At 43.3% G+C, this 18,343-nt stretch overlaps 1 protein-coding gene across 1 annotated transcript in view; it reads right to left on the bottom strand.

The window, feature by feature from the left end:
- VWF (von Willebrand factor) overlaps positions 1–18,343 on the bottom strand; it is a 234,591-nt gene that overhangs the window by 43,222 nt on the left and 173,026 nt on the right. Inside the window, exon 41 of the mRNA XM_040345153.1 lies at positions 9,653–9,757. Coding sequence (XP_040201087.1) covers positions 9,653–9,757 — 105 coding nt within the window. The remainder of the gene's footprint in view (positions 1–9,652; positions 9,758–18,343) is intronic.

Consider the following 18,343-nt stretch of genomic DNA (forward strand, 5'->3'; position numbering starts at 1 on the left):
TATTCTTCTACCTATTTTTGGTAAAAAAAATCGCAATAAGCGTTTATCGATTGGTTTGCGCAAAATTTATAGCGTTTACAAAATAGGGGATAGTTTTTTTTTTTTTACTACTAATGGCGGCGATCAGTGATTTTTTTTGTGACTGCGACATTATGGCGGACACTTCGGACAATTTTGACACATTTTTGGGACCATTGTAATTTTCACAGCAAAAAATGCATTTAAATTGCATTGTTTATTGTGAAAATGACAGCTGTAGGAGTTAGGGTTCACCTAGTGTGTGTTTACAACTGTAGGGGGGTGTGGCTGTAGGACTGACGTCATCCATCGAGTCTCCCTATAAAAGGGATCACTCGATCGATGCAGCCGCCACAGTGAAGCACGGGGAAGCCGTGTTTACATACGGCTCTCCCCGTTCTTCAGCTCCGGGGAGCGATCGCGACTATAAACGAATAGCCGCGCCGTCGTCCCGGATCGCTCCCCGCGGGAATCCAACCGCCGCATGTAGCGGGGGGGGGGTCCCGATCGGACCCCCGACCCACGTCTAGGCAGGGACGTACAGGTACGCCCATGTGCCTGTATGTGCCATCCTGCCGACGTATATCTACATGTGGCGGTCGGGAAGTGGTTAAATCAAGCCCCCACTCTCCTCTATAGCTATATGCATTGTGGAGAAATGCGTCTTCAATCTTCCCAACAGAGGCACTTATAAAAAATAAAAATTCCTATTACTTTTCATTGCACTAGAATCTTGGCAGGATGTCATCCATCTAATGTAAACAAACAGTAGGTGTTTTTAGAAGCTGTCAGAAAATTGACTTTAGTCTTTGTTAAGATTTTTGAGAATTAATTATTTAATATTACAAACATATATAGAGGTCAGTGAGATCTTTTCTAGCTTGTTAAGAATGTGTGAATACTTTTTAATGTCCATATAGTATAGTTTTATCAATGTGTTCTTAGATATACTTTAAGGCTACAAGTTAATGAACTGATATGAAACATATCCAACAATAATACTTTCCTCTATTATCTTCTATCTATGAAAGTCAAAACAAAAGGATTCGCCCCGGGATTGAAAGATTAATTCTGATTTGATGCTGTGGGTCATTGTACATTTATTTTTCCCTTACTAAGTAGGTTTGTAAGTTCATCAAAAATGTCACTAATATATTATTAAGGACCATTTACTATTTACATATCACAGAATAGTTTACATATTTTTGTTATATAAGTTTTTACATTACGCTACATAAGACACATATTAGACACATACAGATGCCTCCTAAAACAGTACAGTAACACTTGATTTTGAAAACCATCACTGAGATAGAAGAAACAGCGCCATCTTCTGGAGAAGAAATTTCTCTGCAGCTTTTTTGTGCTCCCAGCTGAGTTTTGGGCACAAAACATAATCTAGAGGCATATAATCAATTTAGAAATTTTATACATAACACGGAAAGGTGTCAAGAAGACTATGGATGATCAAAACCGAGACACATACACAATATAATCTTTAACATTTTTGCTAAATATAATAGTTGGCAAATGTGTCAACACATTTTAACCCATAAGTGTGCAGTGCACAGATTAACAATACTGGAAGCCCAAAAAGTAAAGCCTATTTTAGATTTATATTTATGGATCAGATCTGAGGTGTGACATATTCAACATCTGCAACAGATCCTTTATTTTTATTTTTTTTAATTCCCTCCCCAGAGCTTTATAAACATCAGCCCAGTATAGGTGTTTTCTACAGCATTTGCCAAACCCTGGTGAAAGTAGACCCTTTGAATACCTGAGCTGGAGCTGTGTGCAGGCAGCCTATGTTACACTATGGGGTCACAGCTGCTGTATGAACACAGCCACAGGTCCTAATTTGACATGGATGTGGGTGCAGGTGTACGGCCCCAAACACAGATAGCGAGTCGGCTCTAACCTGCACACCTGTCAAATTAGGACCTGCGACTGTATTTTTTACAGTCCTTGGGTACCCATAGAGTAACAGGCAGATCCAGCCACATGAACAAACCACTGTATGGGCCAGAGAATCCATGTAAATGATCCCTTAATTATATATTTTTTTCACAGCCCTGTTGGTGGGCTTGTGAAATATTATGGGTCTAAACAGACCCATGATGCAGAGGCGTAAAATTAACCTTTAGGGCCCCGGTGCAAGAAACCATGAAGGGCCCCCACCCCCCCGACAGAAGGGGGCCTGGGGGGGCAGTATGACAGGAGGGGTGCAGTATGAAAATAGGGGGACAGTATGACAGGAGGGGGACAGTGTGACAGGATGGGGGGTAGTATGACAGGGGGCAGTGTGACAGGAGGGGGCAGTATAACATCAGGGGGAAGTGTGACAGTAGGGGGGGAGCAGAATGATAGCGGGGGGCAGTATGACAGTGGGGGGGCAGTATGAAAGCAGGGGAGGCAGTATGACAGCAGGGAGGTGGCAATGTGACAGCCGGGGAGCAGTATGACAGGAGGAGGGGGCAGTGTGATAGGAAGGGGGCAGTGTGACAGGAGGGGGGCACTGTGACAGAAGGGGGGTAGGGAATGCATTTGTGCACTTGGCATGGAAGCAAGACATACCCGGGAGTGGCAGCCTGGAGTTGCGGGAGCCAGAGTCGAGGGGGTGGAGCTGAGAGGTGGATGACCTGGACCATGCTGGATAGGAGGTGTAGTGGAGCGGCTTATAGAAGAACCAAACCCCTCCATTATCCTTCTGGCTCCTGCAGCCGCTGAAAGCCTACTTCTTCTCCTCTCCCTCCCTCAGGCATTCAGCGACTGCAGGAGCCAGAAGCATAATGGAGGGGTTCTTCTATAAGCCGATCCACTGTTCTGCCCCTCCTTTCAAGGAGCAGAAAAATCTGACAGGAGAGCCGCAAGGGCCCCTCTGAAGCATCAGGCCGGGTCGCATTTGCGATCCCTGCAACCCCTATAGTTACACCCCTGCAATGATGTCTTACTTTCGAGACAGAAAGGAACTGAGGACATAGATTCCAATCCTTTCTCTGAAGCCTCAGCTGCACTGCAGACGGATGAACAGGAAGCACTCTGTACAGAGGCTTCTGTTTATTCATAAACGGAAGCATAGTAAACACAGTTTGAATAAACACAGTGAGTGATGCAGTGAATATAACAAGCAAGCTTTAATGCATTTAAGACTGATTTTACTGTTGTGGGTTTAGTAACACTTTCAATAAGTGTCGGAGACTTTAACCAGGGTGAGGAAGAGCCAAACTCTGCCACTAAAAATGAGGTTGTGAAAGACAGTTTCATGTCACAGGCCATTCACCATGGTAAGAGCACAGCGACAAGGCACAAGGTAGTTATACTGCAAGATGTGTCTCAGGCAAAGATTTCAAAGCAGACTGGAGTTTCAAGATGTGCTGTTCAAGCTTTCTTTAAGAAGCACAAGGAAACGGGCAAGGCTGAGGACTGTGGAAGCAGTGGAAACTTAACGCAGCAGCTGAAAGATACTTCTTGCTTACTTCTCTTCAACATCAGAAGATATTCATTGGTACCATTAAATCAGAACACGCAGAAACCAGTGGGACTCAGGTACACCCATTTACCGTCTTATTGAAATCTGGCCATAAATGGTCTTCATGGAAGAATTGCTGTCAAAAAGCCATGCCTCTGACGTGGAAAAAAGCTAAGTGATTCAACTATGCATGAAAACATAAGAAATGGGGTACAGAAAAATAGCAGCAGGTGCTTTGGACTGATGAGTCAAAATGTGGAATATTTGGCTGGAGCAGGAGGCAGTTTGTTCAGGAGAAGTTTGAGAGCAGTACAATAACATGAGTGTCTGCAGGCAACAGTGAAGCATGGTGGAGATTCCTTGCAAGTTTGGGGTTGCATTTCTGCAAAAGAAATTGAGGGTTTGCACTTCTTTCTCTGAAATCATTCTTATGCCTCGTACACACGACCAGTTTTCCATTCGGGAAATCTGCCATGACAGCTTTTGGCTGGCAAAACTGGCCGTGTGTATGCTCCATGGAGGGAAACTGACAGAAATCCCGGCCGGAAAAATAAGAACATGTTTCCTTTTTTCCCACCGGGATTCCCGGTGGTTTACCTATGGGAAAAGCCTGTGGAGGAGCATACACAAGGCAGAGATTCCCGACCAAAGCTCTCATGGCAGTTTTCCTGTCAAGAAACCCGGCCGTGTGTAGGGAGAAAGACTGTCCGAGCAGGCTCTCAACTTTCCCCTCGGGTTTCCCGGCGGTAAAAAGTCCACCGGGAAACCCATACGTGTGTACGGAGCATCAGTTTACAACATTTTTTTACACCTGCCGAAAACGTTTGCACAGTACTGTATATGCATCTTTCTTAAACAGGTTAGTAAGCATAGGTTTTAGGAAGGGGGGGAGCATTTTTAGGGATAGTTAGGGTTATCCTGGAATTCTACTTTAATGGCCCTAATATCTATTTTTCTATTATCTATTTGAAATTGTCTCTTACTGTGCCTTTTTGCCCCCTTTTAATGTCCCCTTTAAGCTCCTAAGCCTCTGATTTCCACCCCTAACTTCCATTGTGTTTAGAACGAGCAGTGCAAATACTTGAAGTCGTGTGCACTACTCTATGCACACTACAAATCCCATAGTCTATAGTAGCCACCAGTTCATCTCGGGAGCGAACAAGTGCTGGTGGCTTCCAGCCGTGGGACCATAGAGAACGAATATAGCCACCCTCTAACTGGAAGTCAGATCAAAGCAGCAATGAAATTAAAAACGAGTTTGGAAGAGTCTGAGAGCAATATAATGTACTATTTTGAGTTAAGAAAACGATTTGAATATATATATATTTTTTAAAAAACAGATTTTTATGTCACTTTAATCTACATCAAGCACAGGGAGAAGGAAGAACATTCAACCTCTAGGAAGTGCCCTGGGTGGGATTCAAATCAACAACCCCAGTGCAGCAGAGCAGGAGAGCTAACCGGTTGGTAGATCCTACGGACAATCAGACAGTAACACGCGTGATGAAATCTGTTCACTCTGATGACAAAGTAATCAGGGGCGTGTTTTTCATTAAAACTGCTTGCCTTTACAGAGTATCATGTTTTCTGTCTCTTAAAGCTAGGAGGTACATCAGGTCATAATTGGAACTGTTGCCCACAGCAACCAAATTCCCTAATTAGTGTCAGAGATAAGGCCCGGTTGGGGTCTCCTAAAGGCGAGAGCTTCCCTTTTGCTCCGATTTCATGGGTTCGCAGACTTTCAAAGCTGAAAATGTTTCCTGATTTTATACATAGATATACATTTTCAGTAGGTGTGACTGGTGGAGCAGCTGTAGTATTTGACAGCCAGTCTAGTGTACACTCAGTAACATATGCTTGTCCGCTGGTCCAGGATCTCTGGAGTTTTCCCAACTTTCCCGTGTGAAAAGCCTTGCTTGTGGTGTTATTGCCTCGCTGTGGAAGCTCACTGCATTGGAATGTGTGGAGCAAATCCTCAGCCAAGCTGGTGGTATGGAACTGGGGTTTGGTGAATAATACACTGGGATAAAGGGAATGAACGCTTTTCACAGCAACATATAAAATGAAGCAAATTCAAACCAAAAGGTCAACTGTTGAAAGACGTCTCTTAGTAAACGGAGCCCTGTAACAAGCAGCGGAACATGGATTTTTCCAGAAATCCCTATTTATGGCAGTTAAAGTATTAGGTTTACCTAAATAATACCAGCCAGATCAATGGGGATAAATGCAGAATCACACACAAAAATATACAGTATATTATAAACTGTATGTGTGTTGTGATAGACTAATAGTAAAATAATGTAATTTCAAACTTCTTGATGATGATGATGATATCAAATATGCCTGTAACTGTAATTACTGCAGAAGTACAATATATTTTAGAGTGATATTATATATATATATATATATATATATATATATATATATATATATATATATATGTATATGTATATATATATATATATATATATATATGTATATGTATATATATATATATATAATGTGTGTGTGTGTGTGTGTGTGTGTGTGTGTGTGTGAATATATACAGTGCCTTGAAAAAGTATTCATACCCCTTGAAATTTTACAACTAAAAACGTAAATTTATTTTATTGAGATTTTATGTGACAGACCAACACAAAGTGGCACATAATTGTGAAGTAGAAGGAAAATGATAAATGGTTTTCACTTTTCTTTACAAATAGATATTTGAAAAGTGTGGCGTGTATTTGTATTCAGCCCCCTTTACTCTGATACCCCTAACTAAAATCTAGTAGAACAGATTGCCTTCAGAAGTCATCTAATTAGTAAATAGAGTCCACCTGTGTGTAATTTAATATCAGCATAAATACAGCTGTTCTGTGAAGCCCTCAGAGGTTTGTTAGAGAACCTTAGTGAACAAACAGCATCATGAAGGCCAAGGAACACACCAGACAGGTCAGGGATAATGTTGTAGAGAAGTTTAAAGCAGGGACAGGTTATAAGAAAATATTCCAAGCTTTGTACATCTCACGGAGCACTGTTCAATCTATCATTCAAAAATGTAAAGAGTATGGCACAACTGCACACCTACCAAGACATGGCCGTTTACCTAAACTGACAGGCCGGCAAGGGGAGCATTAATCAGAGAAGCAGCCAAGAGGCCCATGGTGGAGCTGCAGAGATCCACAGGTGGGGGAATCTGTCCACAGGGCAACTATTAGTCGTGCACTCCACAAATCTGGCCTTTATGGAAGAGTGACAAGAAGAAAGCCATTGTTGAAAGAAAGCCATAAAAAGTCCTGTTTGCAGTTTGCAAGAAGCCATGTGGGGGACACAGCAAATGTGGAAGAAGGTGCTCTGGTCAGAAGAGACCAAAATTTTACTTTTTGACCTAAAAGCAAAACACTATGGGCTGATTTACTAAAAACAATGTGCTGCGGCAGTTCATGGCTTAATTGGTGCGCCGGATAGGATAAATCCTTAATTGAGCGTATAAACCGGTGCAGCAGAGGGCGCAATGCAATAATAAATATGTAAAGCCGCCAAACTCCCTTTAAATGTCTATGGGAGAAATCAAAAGTGTTCATTTCAAAGGTTAATATGCTAGTTTTTGTCCTAAAAAGTGTTTGGGGACCTGAGTCCTGCCCCAGGGGACATGTATCAATGCATTTTTTATTTTTTTAAACGGACGTTTTTCGGGAGCAGTGGATTTAATAATGCTTAAAGTGCAACAATAAAAGTTAAATATTCCTTTTAATTTCGTACCTGGGGGGGTGTATAATATGCATGTAAATTAGCGCGTGTTTCCCGTGGTTAGAACTGTCCCTGCACAAAATGACATTCTGACGGAAAAAAAATCATTTAAAAATGACTCGCGGCTATAATGAATTGTCGGCTCCCAGCAATTCAGAGAAAATTCATTCATTAAAAAAAAAAAAAAAAAAGTGTGGGGTCCCCCTAAATTCAATTACTAGGCCCTTTAGGTCTGGTATGGATATTAAGGGGAACCCCGCCGTCAAATTAAAAAAAAATGACATGAGGTTCCCCCCAAATATCCATACCAGGCCCTTCAGGTCTGGTCTGGATTTTAAGGGGAACTCCACCTCAAATAAAAAAATAAATGGCGTGGAGTTCCCCCACAAATCCACACCAGACCCCTTATCTGAGCATGCAACCTGGCCAGCCGCAGGAAAAGAGGGGGGAACAAGAGAGCACCCCCCCCTCCTGAACCATACCAGGCCACATGCCCTCAACATGGGGAGGATGCTTTGGGGTCCGCGCTTCTTCTTCCATCTTCTTCTTTTCTGCATTCATTCGGGTTTCTTCCTCCATCTTCTTCTTCCTCTGCTTCTTTCTTTGGTTTTCTCATCCGCATCTTGCACTGGCTTTTTCTTTTATGCATTCAGGTTTCTTCATCCATCCTCTTCTTCCTCTGCTTCTTTCTTTGGTCTTCTCGTCCGCATCTTGTACCGGCTTCTTCTTCCCCGGACGACCCGCTTGCAATTGAAGTTCCCGCTGTGTGACGCTCCTGTTCTTCTGACAGTACTTTTATCACTGAGGACGTGGCGTCATCCGGTGACCCCGCCCCCCTCTGACGCCACAGGGTAAGCCATAGGGAAGTAAAGTGTAGTACATGTGCGTCAGAGAGGGGCGGGGTCACCGGATGACGCCGCATCCTCAGTGATAAAAGTACTGTCAGAAGAACAGGAACGTCACACAGTGGAAACTTCAATTGCAAGCAGGTCGTTCGGGGAAGAAGAACCCGGTGCAAGATGCGGACAAGAAGACGAAAGAAAGAAGCTGAGAAAGAAGATGGAGGAAGAAACCCGAATGCACAAAAGAAGAAGCCGATGCAAGATGCGGACGAGAAGACGAAAGAAAGAAGCAGAGGAAGAAGAACATGGGAGAAGAGGAGCGGAAATAAGACATTAATAAAGTAATTGTCAAAAACCGGCTCTTGTCTTTATTTATATTTTTGACACTATTTTTTTTGTGAAATGGTAGAGGTACAATGTACCACATTACCATTTCACACAGGGGGGGGGGGATCTGGGGCCACCTTATTAAAGGTGCTCGGATAAGGGTTTGGTATGGATCTTGGGGGAACCCCCACGCCGTTTTTTTTTATTTGGCACAGAGTTTCCCTTCATGGTCAGCGTAACCTAAAAAATATTCGGCCATTCAGGTGCGCCGCTTCAAGCCACGCAAAGGCAGCTACGCCACTTGATATTTTGCCGGCGTAGTGAAGCGGCGTGCCTGAATGTCCGAAATTTTTGCTCACGCATGCGCAGTACAAAAATAAACCTCCCGTAGGTTTAAATGTCTAGCAGGCGCAGTGACTCGTTTTTACAAAAGTCACTTTCACTTTAGGCCGTAAATGTTACACAAACACATCACTACACTTCCCCACATCATCCCACATTCCCCCCATAATAAACTCACTTCCAAACACTTTTATTCATTCATTTCGAGATGCCGTGTGCCAGGTCCATAGGGGCGCACCATGCGCCCCCTCCTGGGCGCATTCGGCATTATAGTAAATAAGGAATTGTGCTGCATTGCCAGTGCATTCCTTTAGTAAATGCCAAAACGGCCGTTGCTCCAACCGATTCGCCATGAATCATGGCGCAAAGGCTTGGTAAAACATCCTTATGTTTGGTGGAAAACTAACACTGCACATCACCCTGAACATACCATACCCATCTTGAAGCATGGTGGTGGCAGCATCATGTTGTGGGGATGCTTTTCTTCAGCTGGAACAGGGAAGTTGGTCAGAGTTGATGGGAAGATGGATGGAGCCAAATACAGGGCAATCTTAGAAGAACACCTGTTTGAGTCTGCAAAATACTTGAGACTGGGGCGGAGGTTCCCCTTCTAGCGGGTCAAACTACCCTAAACATACAGCCAGAGCTACAATAGAATGGTTTGGAGCAAATCATATTCATGTGTTAGAATGGTCCAAAGTCAAGACCTAAATCCAATTGAGAATCTGTGGCAAGACTAGAAAATTGCTGTTCACATACGCTCTCCATCCAATCTGACAGAGCTTGAGCTATTTTGGAAAAAAAGAATGGGCATTAAATGTCACTCTCTAGATGTACAAAGCTGGTGGAGACATACTCTACATACACACAGTATATCGCTAGGGTAAATAAAAAAACGAATTATATACATGAAGCTTACCACATCTATAGATCGGCGTGCATTCTCCGGGGTTGGTAAGTACGGGTGTCATTCCATCATCACAGTGTGGTATAGGAGGTAAGTTACAGGTACTCTTATCACAAACTGTGGAAAAAAATAAAGAAAAAGCAATGTTAACAAAATGACATATTGGGTTTCATAGCATTGATTAGGATTGTCAAAGAATAATTCTATTTTAAAAAAAAAATCTCCACACACACAAATGCACACACACTTTTCTAAATAATTTTTTTGCAGGCCTGAGACTAAATCCACACCTCTGGTGCCCCTAATAATGGTATAAATATGTAAAAGGGATTTATAAACAATAATGCATCTTTAGAGTCGGTTCACACACAGGCGGCACAACTTTGGGGGCGACTCGGCAAGGCGATCTCAAGGCAACTTGCAAAATTACTTCTGTATTGAAGTCAATGCAAGTCGCCCCGAGTCGCCCCCAAAGTCGTACAGGAACCTTTTTCTAAGTCGGAGCGACTTGTGTCGCTCCTATTAGAACGGTTCCATTGACTACTGCGGACCGCGACTTGTCAGGCGGCTGAGTCGCCTGACAGGTCGCCCCAGTGTGAACTGATTCTAAGTGTACAGCTAACTAAACCCCAAGGAAAATGAATTGTACCAACTGGACCGACACTTCCTGGGAAGTTCCCTTAAGCCTCGTTCACACGGGAAAACGCCGGGAAACCAGTACGTGTGTACGAGGCTAAAGTGTAGTTCTCAAGCTGTCATTATCAATTACTTGAAGTTGAAGCTCAATCAGCTTATATTTTGCTTTTCCTGTGTCATTGCCCCCTCTCAATAACATGCTAATGACATTTTCAAATAAAACCTTTTCAGCTTTATATTATGGTCATCACTGGGTCTCTGTATTTCTGTATTCGATGCAGGCAGATCATGACAGCAGGAGGGGTGGGTAGGGTGCAGTACATAGCTTCCTGAAAACCTTACAGAACATTGCCTCAATACTCCCCTCAGCCCTGATGCAAGCAGTGGATTGGCTCTTTGAAAAGAGTTATGAAAATATCCAAATGCCTTAATGGGTGGCTGTCAGTCTGAAAAAGTGGGTGTTCCTAGGCAGGCTGCATTTGCGTGTAGACCACCCTAAGTAGTGTCCACATTTCATGCTGAGCCTCCATGAATGAAAGAACTTAATTTCAGCTAATGAAAGGGGCAGTCATGCCTGGAAGGAAAGTGTCAGATGATGGAGGAAGTCCTCCAGCCAGGAAATGAGAATCTGTAGTTCAGTGTGCGGAGAAATTAGAGTGAACATTCCCAGTATAGGAGAGGAGTCTGTACAAGTGTGTAAGACTGATAGTAAGGCTGGAGTTCAGCTTTAAAGTAAGGTGACCACTTGTTCCTGTTTCCTGAGGACAGTCCCCTTTTCCGCTCTTTACCACCACAGGTCCCTTTAGTGGTGGGACCTCTTTAGTAGAGTACCTTCTTAGCTGTTTGTTTGTACAGTGTCAGTGTCTCTTTTGGTTTAATCTCTCGAAAAAAACGAAGTGAAATGGGCTCTTAGGAAGCAAATGTAGGTGTTGAAGTAAATCTGATGTAAAACATACAAAGAATCAAAGGAGTATAATCCAACTAGGCTCAAAGACAGTCCTCAACAAAGCCCCAACATAACAAGTAGAGCCTGGAGGGCCTTGGTTTCACACCTAGCCAATAGATTAAGACTCTGCATGTCTACATGACAAACATTTTCCAACAGATCTGAGAGGAAGGAAGGTAAAATTTGTCAAATAAAGGGATTAAGGAAGACTTCTGAAATGTTTGTATGTAAGGAGTGATTTTTGAAATTACGAAATAATATTGCTTTGTTCATTGTTATGGCAACCTCACGGGAAGAGGTCTATTTACCATCCAGGATGAGAAAAACATCAAGTAGCCCGACAATATTAACCTGTAGGAACAGGATGCAACCTTTCGTTGTATATAAAATACAACACAAATCCTCACCTTACCCTCGGGTCCTTCTCTAAAGTCTCGCCCAAGTCTTTAATAACAAAGCAGTAGGATATTCAGAGGTGTAGAAATGATTATGAATTGTCAAAGAAAACGTGTGAAGAAAAAAAATTTAATAATATATTCCTGCCAGACTGACGGAATGCAAAAAAGTGATTCAGTGATTCTCATATGTGAACTGACAGCTATTAATGAGAAAATTAACACATTTTGCATACAGGGGGAATCGTTTTTTAAGAAGTGCACTTTTTTTTAAAGTGGGGAGTGCTTATGTAGGTAAGGGGCACGTGTGGATAAAAACAAACTATGAATCTTTGTCAAATACAGCAGGTGTAGGCCATTTACATACCTCTCGAAGCCTGACTGAGAAACTCCCAGAGATCCCCCCCCCCCCATCTTGTCTTGCTGCTAGGATGCTTCTATGGCACTCCCAGCTACTTTAAAACCTTCTGCATATACACTCTCTTCCCTGTCGCAGGAGCTCTGAGCTCAGTGATGCTGTAACAGAGGAGATAGTGGGCACCACACGTGTTGTGGGGTGTGTGAGAGCTTGCTCCTGTGATGATGGGATGGGGGGAAGCAGTAATAGCAGGGAATCTCTTAGCTACATCCTAGCAACAAGGCAGGATAGGATGATGCCATCTGTGTTAGTTTTTAGACTTTGGGCTTTGGGAGTTATTTAAAAGGCCTACACTTATAGCAAGTGTATTTTTCAACTGCGTTTAAAGCTGCACAATTAGTTTTATCCACTGATGCAACTTACCTGCATAGGCAGTTTTTTTAATAAAGGAAAAATAACCCTTTAAAGGGAATATTAGGCACTTGGGGGGATGCTTCTTAGCCCAGGCTGTCTTGTTATGTAAATAAAGCCATTGGCTGTCATGCTGCCCATGGGAAAAGGATGGGGGTGGACTACATAAAGTGTATGTCCAGGCATTACCCAAATTACCCCTGCCTCTAGAGCAGTGGTTCTCAACCTGGGGGTCGGGACCCCCTCGGGGGTCAAATGACGATTTGCCAGGGGTCACCGAATCCTGGGCTGTTCCTGAAGCCTGCGCTGCTCTCCCAGCCTTTTCACGGCCACCCAGCAGGGCTGTTCCTGGAGCCCACACCCCCCCACTCAGTCTCTTCGCAGCCGTCCATTCTGTTCACAGCATGGTTGGGGGGCAGAGACTAGAGGTGGTGAGGAATGTGAAGTGGGAGGGGCTGGAGGAGACCCTATATCCTGATTTCGGCATAGGTGTCACTGCTACGAGACACTTGAACCTGAAGACACAGTGAATAACACTTATAGATGCCATTAAAAGTCCCTACGACAGTTCTCGGATCAGCAGATGACCTTGATCAAGAACACCCCTAAGTTGGCTGATCAGAACTCTCCCCAGCACTACCACTCATCCCAACTCCCCACCAAGGAGTAAGAGAATGAGTAAAAATAGAGAATACATGGAAGGAAAAGGAAAAGAGGGGGAACAAAGAAAAGAGGAGAGAAAGAATAAGAGAGAACAAGAAAGATGGCAAAAAATAAAGAAATTAGGATAGAGAGAGATAAAAGAAGAACAAAGAGAGTGGTACATCCTAAAATGTACCATAAGGGGATTTAATACTGTACGAGTGGAAGGGAGCGCTAATTGTCTGTGGGTTAGGGGTGCAAATTACTCGTTTTGCCTTGGGTGCTGACAACCCATGCTACAATTTTTTTTTACTGTTGGGAGTCCCCACAACTTGGGAAATTTTTTATCAAGGGGTCACGGCACTAGTAGGGTTGAGAACCACTGCTCTAGAGCATGCTCCAGCATGATTTTTTTCTTTCATTTACTTCCGGTATCAAAACACAGCTTTTATTGCCCCCTGTAATGCCACCACCAGGCTTGAAAAATTCTTTCAGGGGTGACTTTTGGGAGGTCAGTTCCTACGGATGCAAGCATGCTTCCAGAACTACATCTTCTAAGAGCCCCTTCCCTACACACAAGACAGGCTCTTGGGCTTCAAGGCAGCAGCACTGTTTTACTGAGAATCAAATCAATGTATTCATGAAGCAGAACACAGGGAGGTGGGGGGCAGGCAGAGTTCTGGAGACTAGCAGGCAGGGCAATAATGTAAGGAAAGTTTAATTTCAAGCCCTGTGTTGCCAGTCCACACAGGAAGTTAGAAGCATGCTGCATTTCTAGATCCATTTATTTTGGTGTACTTGCAGTGTTTTAAAAGGGATAAACTTTTTTCTTTCATTTGACCACACTGACCTGAGGTTATCACAAGTTACAAAATCCCCCTCCTCAGGACTATATGTCCCATTATTTCTAGCCCCAGCATGCTCCTGGGAGCATGCACAAAACAGTGGCCCCACAGGACCCTGTCCCCAGACCAAGTCTGTCCCTGGTTTTGTCCCCAGATTGGATTAAATAGGGGGCTGGGGCAATTTCAAAGACAGTCAGTGCAGAATAATAAAAAAAAAAGAATTACAAGCTGTAGATCTGACCATTATTTCAGTGGTTCCCCAAGATCTCAAATTTTTGCCAAGGGTTCCTCCACCCAAGGTGATAAACCTTGCCCTATACCCTCCATACCTCACTGGTCCCTGCTGTTCTTACCTCCGTGGGTGATACAGTTTCACTGTCTTGATAAACCAAAAGAGGAAGAACAGTATGGTTTTCAAACCCCAGGAATCGGGTTGCATGAATGGTGAAACTGTATCACTCATAAAGGTAAATGCAGCAGGGACCAGGGGGGGGGGGGGATTGGGGGCGAGGGAGGGTGGTTGGCGAGAGTGTGAGGTGTTAATTTGCTTTTTCATTTTTATTCTGAAAGGGAAACTAATACTTTTTGCAAGCTGCTAAAAGTGTTTTAAACATGTATATTTTTTTTAAAGTTTAAACGTAAAATATAACAGTAAGAGCAGCAATACTCAAAAAAGATCAAATACCAAAACAGAAAAAAACTATAAGAAAAACTACAAAGAACACAAAATGAAAAAAAAATAATCGAAACTGCTCTAAAAAGACACCCAAAAAGTCATACCTTTTATATAAAGAAAACAAAAACAAATTCCATCCAAGCTTTGTGGTTTAACCAAAAGGCCATCAAATTGTGGGATGAGAAACCCAAAGAAGGTCCTACATTCACTGTTTGGGGTCTACATATAATTAATAACACAGGGCCAGATTCAGAAAGATCAGCGGATCTTTCTGCTGGTGTAACGTATCTCATTTACGTTACTTTGCCGCAAGTTTTTCAGGTAAGTACTTTATTCACAAAGCACTTGCCTGTAAAGTTGCGGCGGCGTAGCGTAAATCACCCGGCGAAATTCAAATTCGGCGGGTAGGGGGCGTGTATCATTTAAATGAAGCGCGTCCCCGCGCCGACCAAACTGCGCATGCGCTGGCCGCAACTGAATCCCAGTGTGCATGCTCCAAATGACGTTGGCAAATCGTCATGCTTTCGACGTGAACGTAAATTACGCCCAGCCGTATTCGCGAACGACTTACGCAAACGACGTAAAATTTCAAAACTCGGCGCGGGAACGACGACTATACTTAAAATTAGCTACGCCTCATATAGCAGGGGTAACTATACGCCGGAAAAAGCCGAACGCAAACGACGTAAAAAAAAACGCCGGGCAGTCGTTCGTTTCTGAATCGGCGTAAATCCTCATTTGCATATTCCTTGCGTAAAACATACGGAAGCGCCACCTAGCCGCAGTCTGAAATTGCAGCCTAAGATCCGACGGTGTAAGACACTTACACCTGGCGGATCTTAGGGATATCTATGCGTAACTGATTCTATGAATCAGGCGCATAGATACGACGGCCGGACTCAGAGATACGACGGCGTATCAGGATATACGCCGTCGTATCTCTTTTCTGAATCCGGCCCATAGATTAGACTGCAGCAAGAACCTTGCCTATTTATGACATTTGGGGCCCTACGTGTCTTTAGAAGGCAGGTACTGAAGGTTTTTTTTTTCATTTTTCTGCTGGCCTCAAGGTACGTGTAAAAACGAAATTATGAAAAAAGCTGAATGTCAAACAAACAAAAGCCACACACATTGACAACAGATTGTACTTTATTATCTGAGTGGAATTAGTGTTTGGCGTGCTTTAGCGATTGACGTGTCATTCTTGGAATCCTCTGCACAAGATAGACACTGAGTCAGTTCTAATGACAAAAATATTTTCCACTGAAATATTACGGTGGAAGTGCTCTGCATCTGCCAAAGCCTAGACATTTCCGAACCCACAGAAATCACTGAACAAAACAAAGTGTTTTATAACCTGGGAGGGAGATATTCGATTTTTGAATGATTCAATATGAACGTATCATATGAAGAAAAGAATATAGATGTCCGCCCAAAACTGGAGTTCATAATGTCCCACACAGTAAAAAAACATGGTTTCGACAGTGTGAGGGCTGGGAGGGGACGATACCCTTTTTTATGCATATTGCACTTTTTCACTTTTTTTTTCTTCATAAGCCCTGTCTGTACACACGGCCGGGAATCCCGTCAGGAAAAAAGCGTTGGTTTTCCTGACGGGATTCCAGGCAAGCGTGGCTTGCCAAGCCGTTCATACAGACGGCCATTCAAAAGAACCGCCATCCTTCTAAATGGCAAGAACGTGGTGAGATCATCGACTACGACGAGCCTTCGCTCGTCACATTCGATGCCGTCGCCGCCATCTTGCTACACCCCACACTAAACTTGTATGCTACCGCGCATGCGTCGAACTCTTCACGAGCATGCGCGGGATTACCTGGAAGAAAAACACAGGCCTCTGCATAAGTATGTAAGAGCCCCCAAGGCCACATTCACATCTTTGCATAGTGGGAACTTTTGATCCTGCTCTCTTTTTTGCCTGTTTCCATGCGTCGCGCATAGGGCAGTCCATTCTCTTGAATGGGCTGCCCTATGGATGACAAATGAGCCAAAGAAGCTCCAGAATCTTTTTGCACATGGAACGTGGCACATTTTGCAGTGAATATTTTGTTGCATTTGTTACGTGTTTCCCACTTGGCAAAACGCATCTGCTAACTGCACTTGGGGTGCCATTGACAATTAATGAGCACGCAAGCACAATGCGCGTTTTCAGCATGTTTCCGAACCTGCAGCAAAATGCACATTTTCTTTGTGCTTTGTTGTACATTCCAGAAACGCAAAGTGTGAATGAAGCCTTAAAGGGGATTTCCCCCACATTGGAATGATATCCTGTCACTACCTGTTGAGTCCACAGGATAGGAAGTGAAGGGAAATCTCCTAATGAGACACAGATGGAAAAAAGCGGGCCCTGCCCACTCTATCCAAAATGTAAAAAAATAAAAATTTGCCTTTAGATTTATTACAATACGTAATTTAAACTATTTTAATATAACAGTATTGGTATATTAAAGTGGTTGTAAAAGCTCCTTGTTTATTTTTACTGACAGGTAAGCTTATAATAAAGCTTACCTGTAGGTACAATGAATATCTCCTAAACATGCACCGTTTGGGAGATATTCCAGCAAGCAGCAGCCGGTGACGTTACTAAAGGTAAGGTAAACCCGTGCTGTTCCTTCAGAGCTGTGTGCCGTGGCCGAGACTCCCACACGCATGTGAGGAAGTGATGTCATCACTGCTCGGCCAGTCAGACGGCCGGAGTCCACAAATCCTGAAGGTAGACCGGATGAAGATGGGAGCCTCTGCAATAGTAACAGTCTGCCGCTGGGGGGCTTCATTTTAAGGTAAGTCTTTCATAATGATTTCATTATGATATTGCCTTGCAGGGGGAAACATTTTTAATATTTATAGACTTTACTATCGCTTTAACTTGATTCTATATTAAAATCGTGCATCCCACTGTACAGAGAGAGACTGAGAGAAGGAGAAGCAGCACAAAGAGCCAATCAGTTCATGTGCTGACAAGGAACATGCTGATAGCAGGAGAAAATAGAGTGACAAAGAGATTCATTTATTACTGTGCTTCTTCTTCATTCACTGTCCAGTCATAGGCTGGGGCAGGAAGGAGACCCATTGGCATTACTTAACTATATATACCTTTAGATTAAGGTGACCAGATTCTTAAAATGAAATCCGGGGACATATTTTTTCTTTACTAATAATGGCAACAATCAGTGACTCTGCCCGTTGACGCCCACCTCACAGCCTCTCAAATCTTACTCTTCGGGCCCCGGCTACTACTGGATGGGGAGCGTAATCTACGGTAATTTTTTTATTTTAATTCTTCACTGACTGTCCCCTATTAAATTCAATCTGGGGACAAAACCAGGGACAGACTTGGTGTGGGGACAGTGTCCTCAATCAGGGGACTGTCCCCTGAAACTGGGGATGTCTGGTTACCCTACTTTAGATTGTAAGCTCCATGAGCAGGGCCCTTTTATTCCTTCTGTATTGAACTGTTTTGTAATTGTACTGTCTGTCCCCCCTCTACATTCTAAAGTGCTGCGTAAACTGTTGGCGCTATATAAATCCTGTAAAATAATAATAATGATATATAGGGGTGAGTAGTGAGGCAGAGATATGTAAACCTCAGAAACGAATACAGTGGTACCTTGGATTACAAGCATAATCAGTTCCAGGAGAATGCTTGTAATCCAAAGCACTTACATATCAAAGTGAGTTTTCCCATAGAAGTCAATGGAAACTAAGATAATTTGTTTCGCATTGACTTCTATGGCATGCAATGTGGCCAGAGGTGGGGGGCGCCGGAGAGCCTCGTA

The sequence above is a fragment of the Rana temporaria genome, chromosome 3, assembly GCF_905171775.1.
Source record: "Rana temporaria chromosome 3, aRanTem1.1, whole genome shotgun sequence".
NCBI classification, from domain to species: domain Eukaryota; kingdom Metazoa; phylum Chordata; class Amphibia; order Anura; family Ranidae; genus Rana; species Rana temporaria.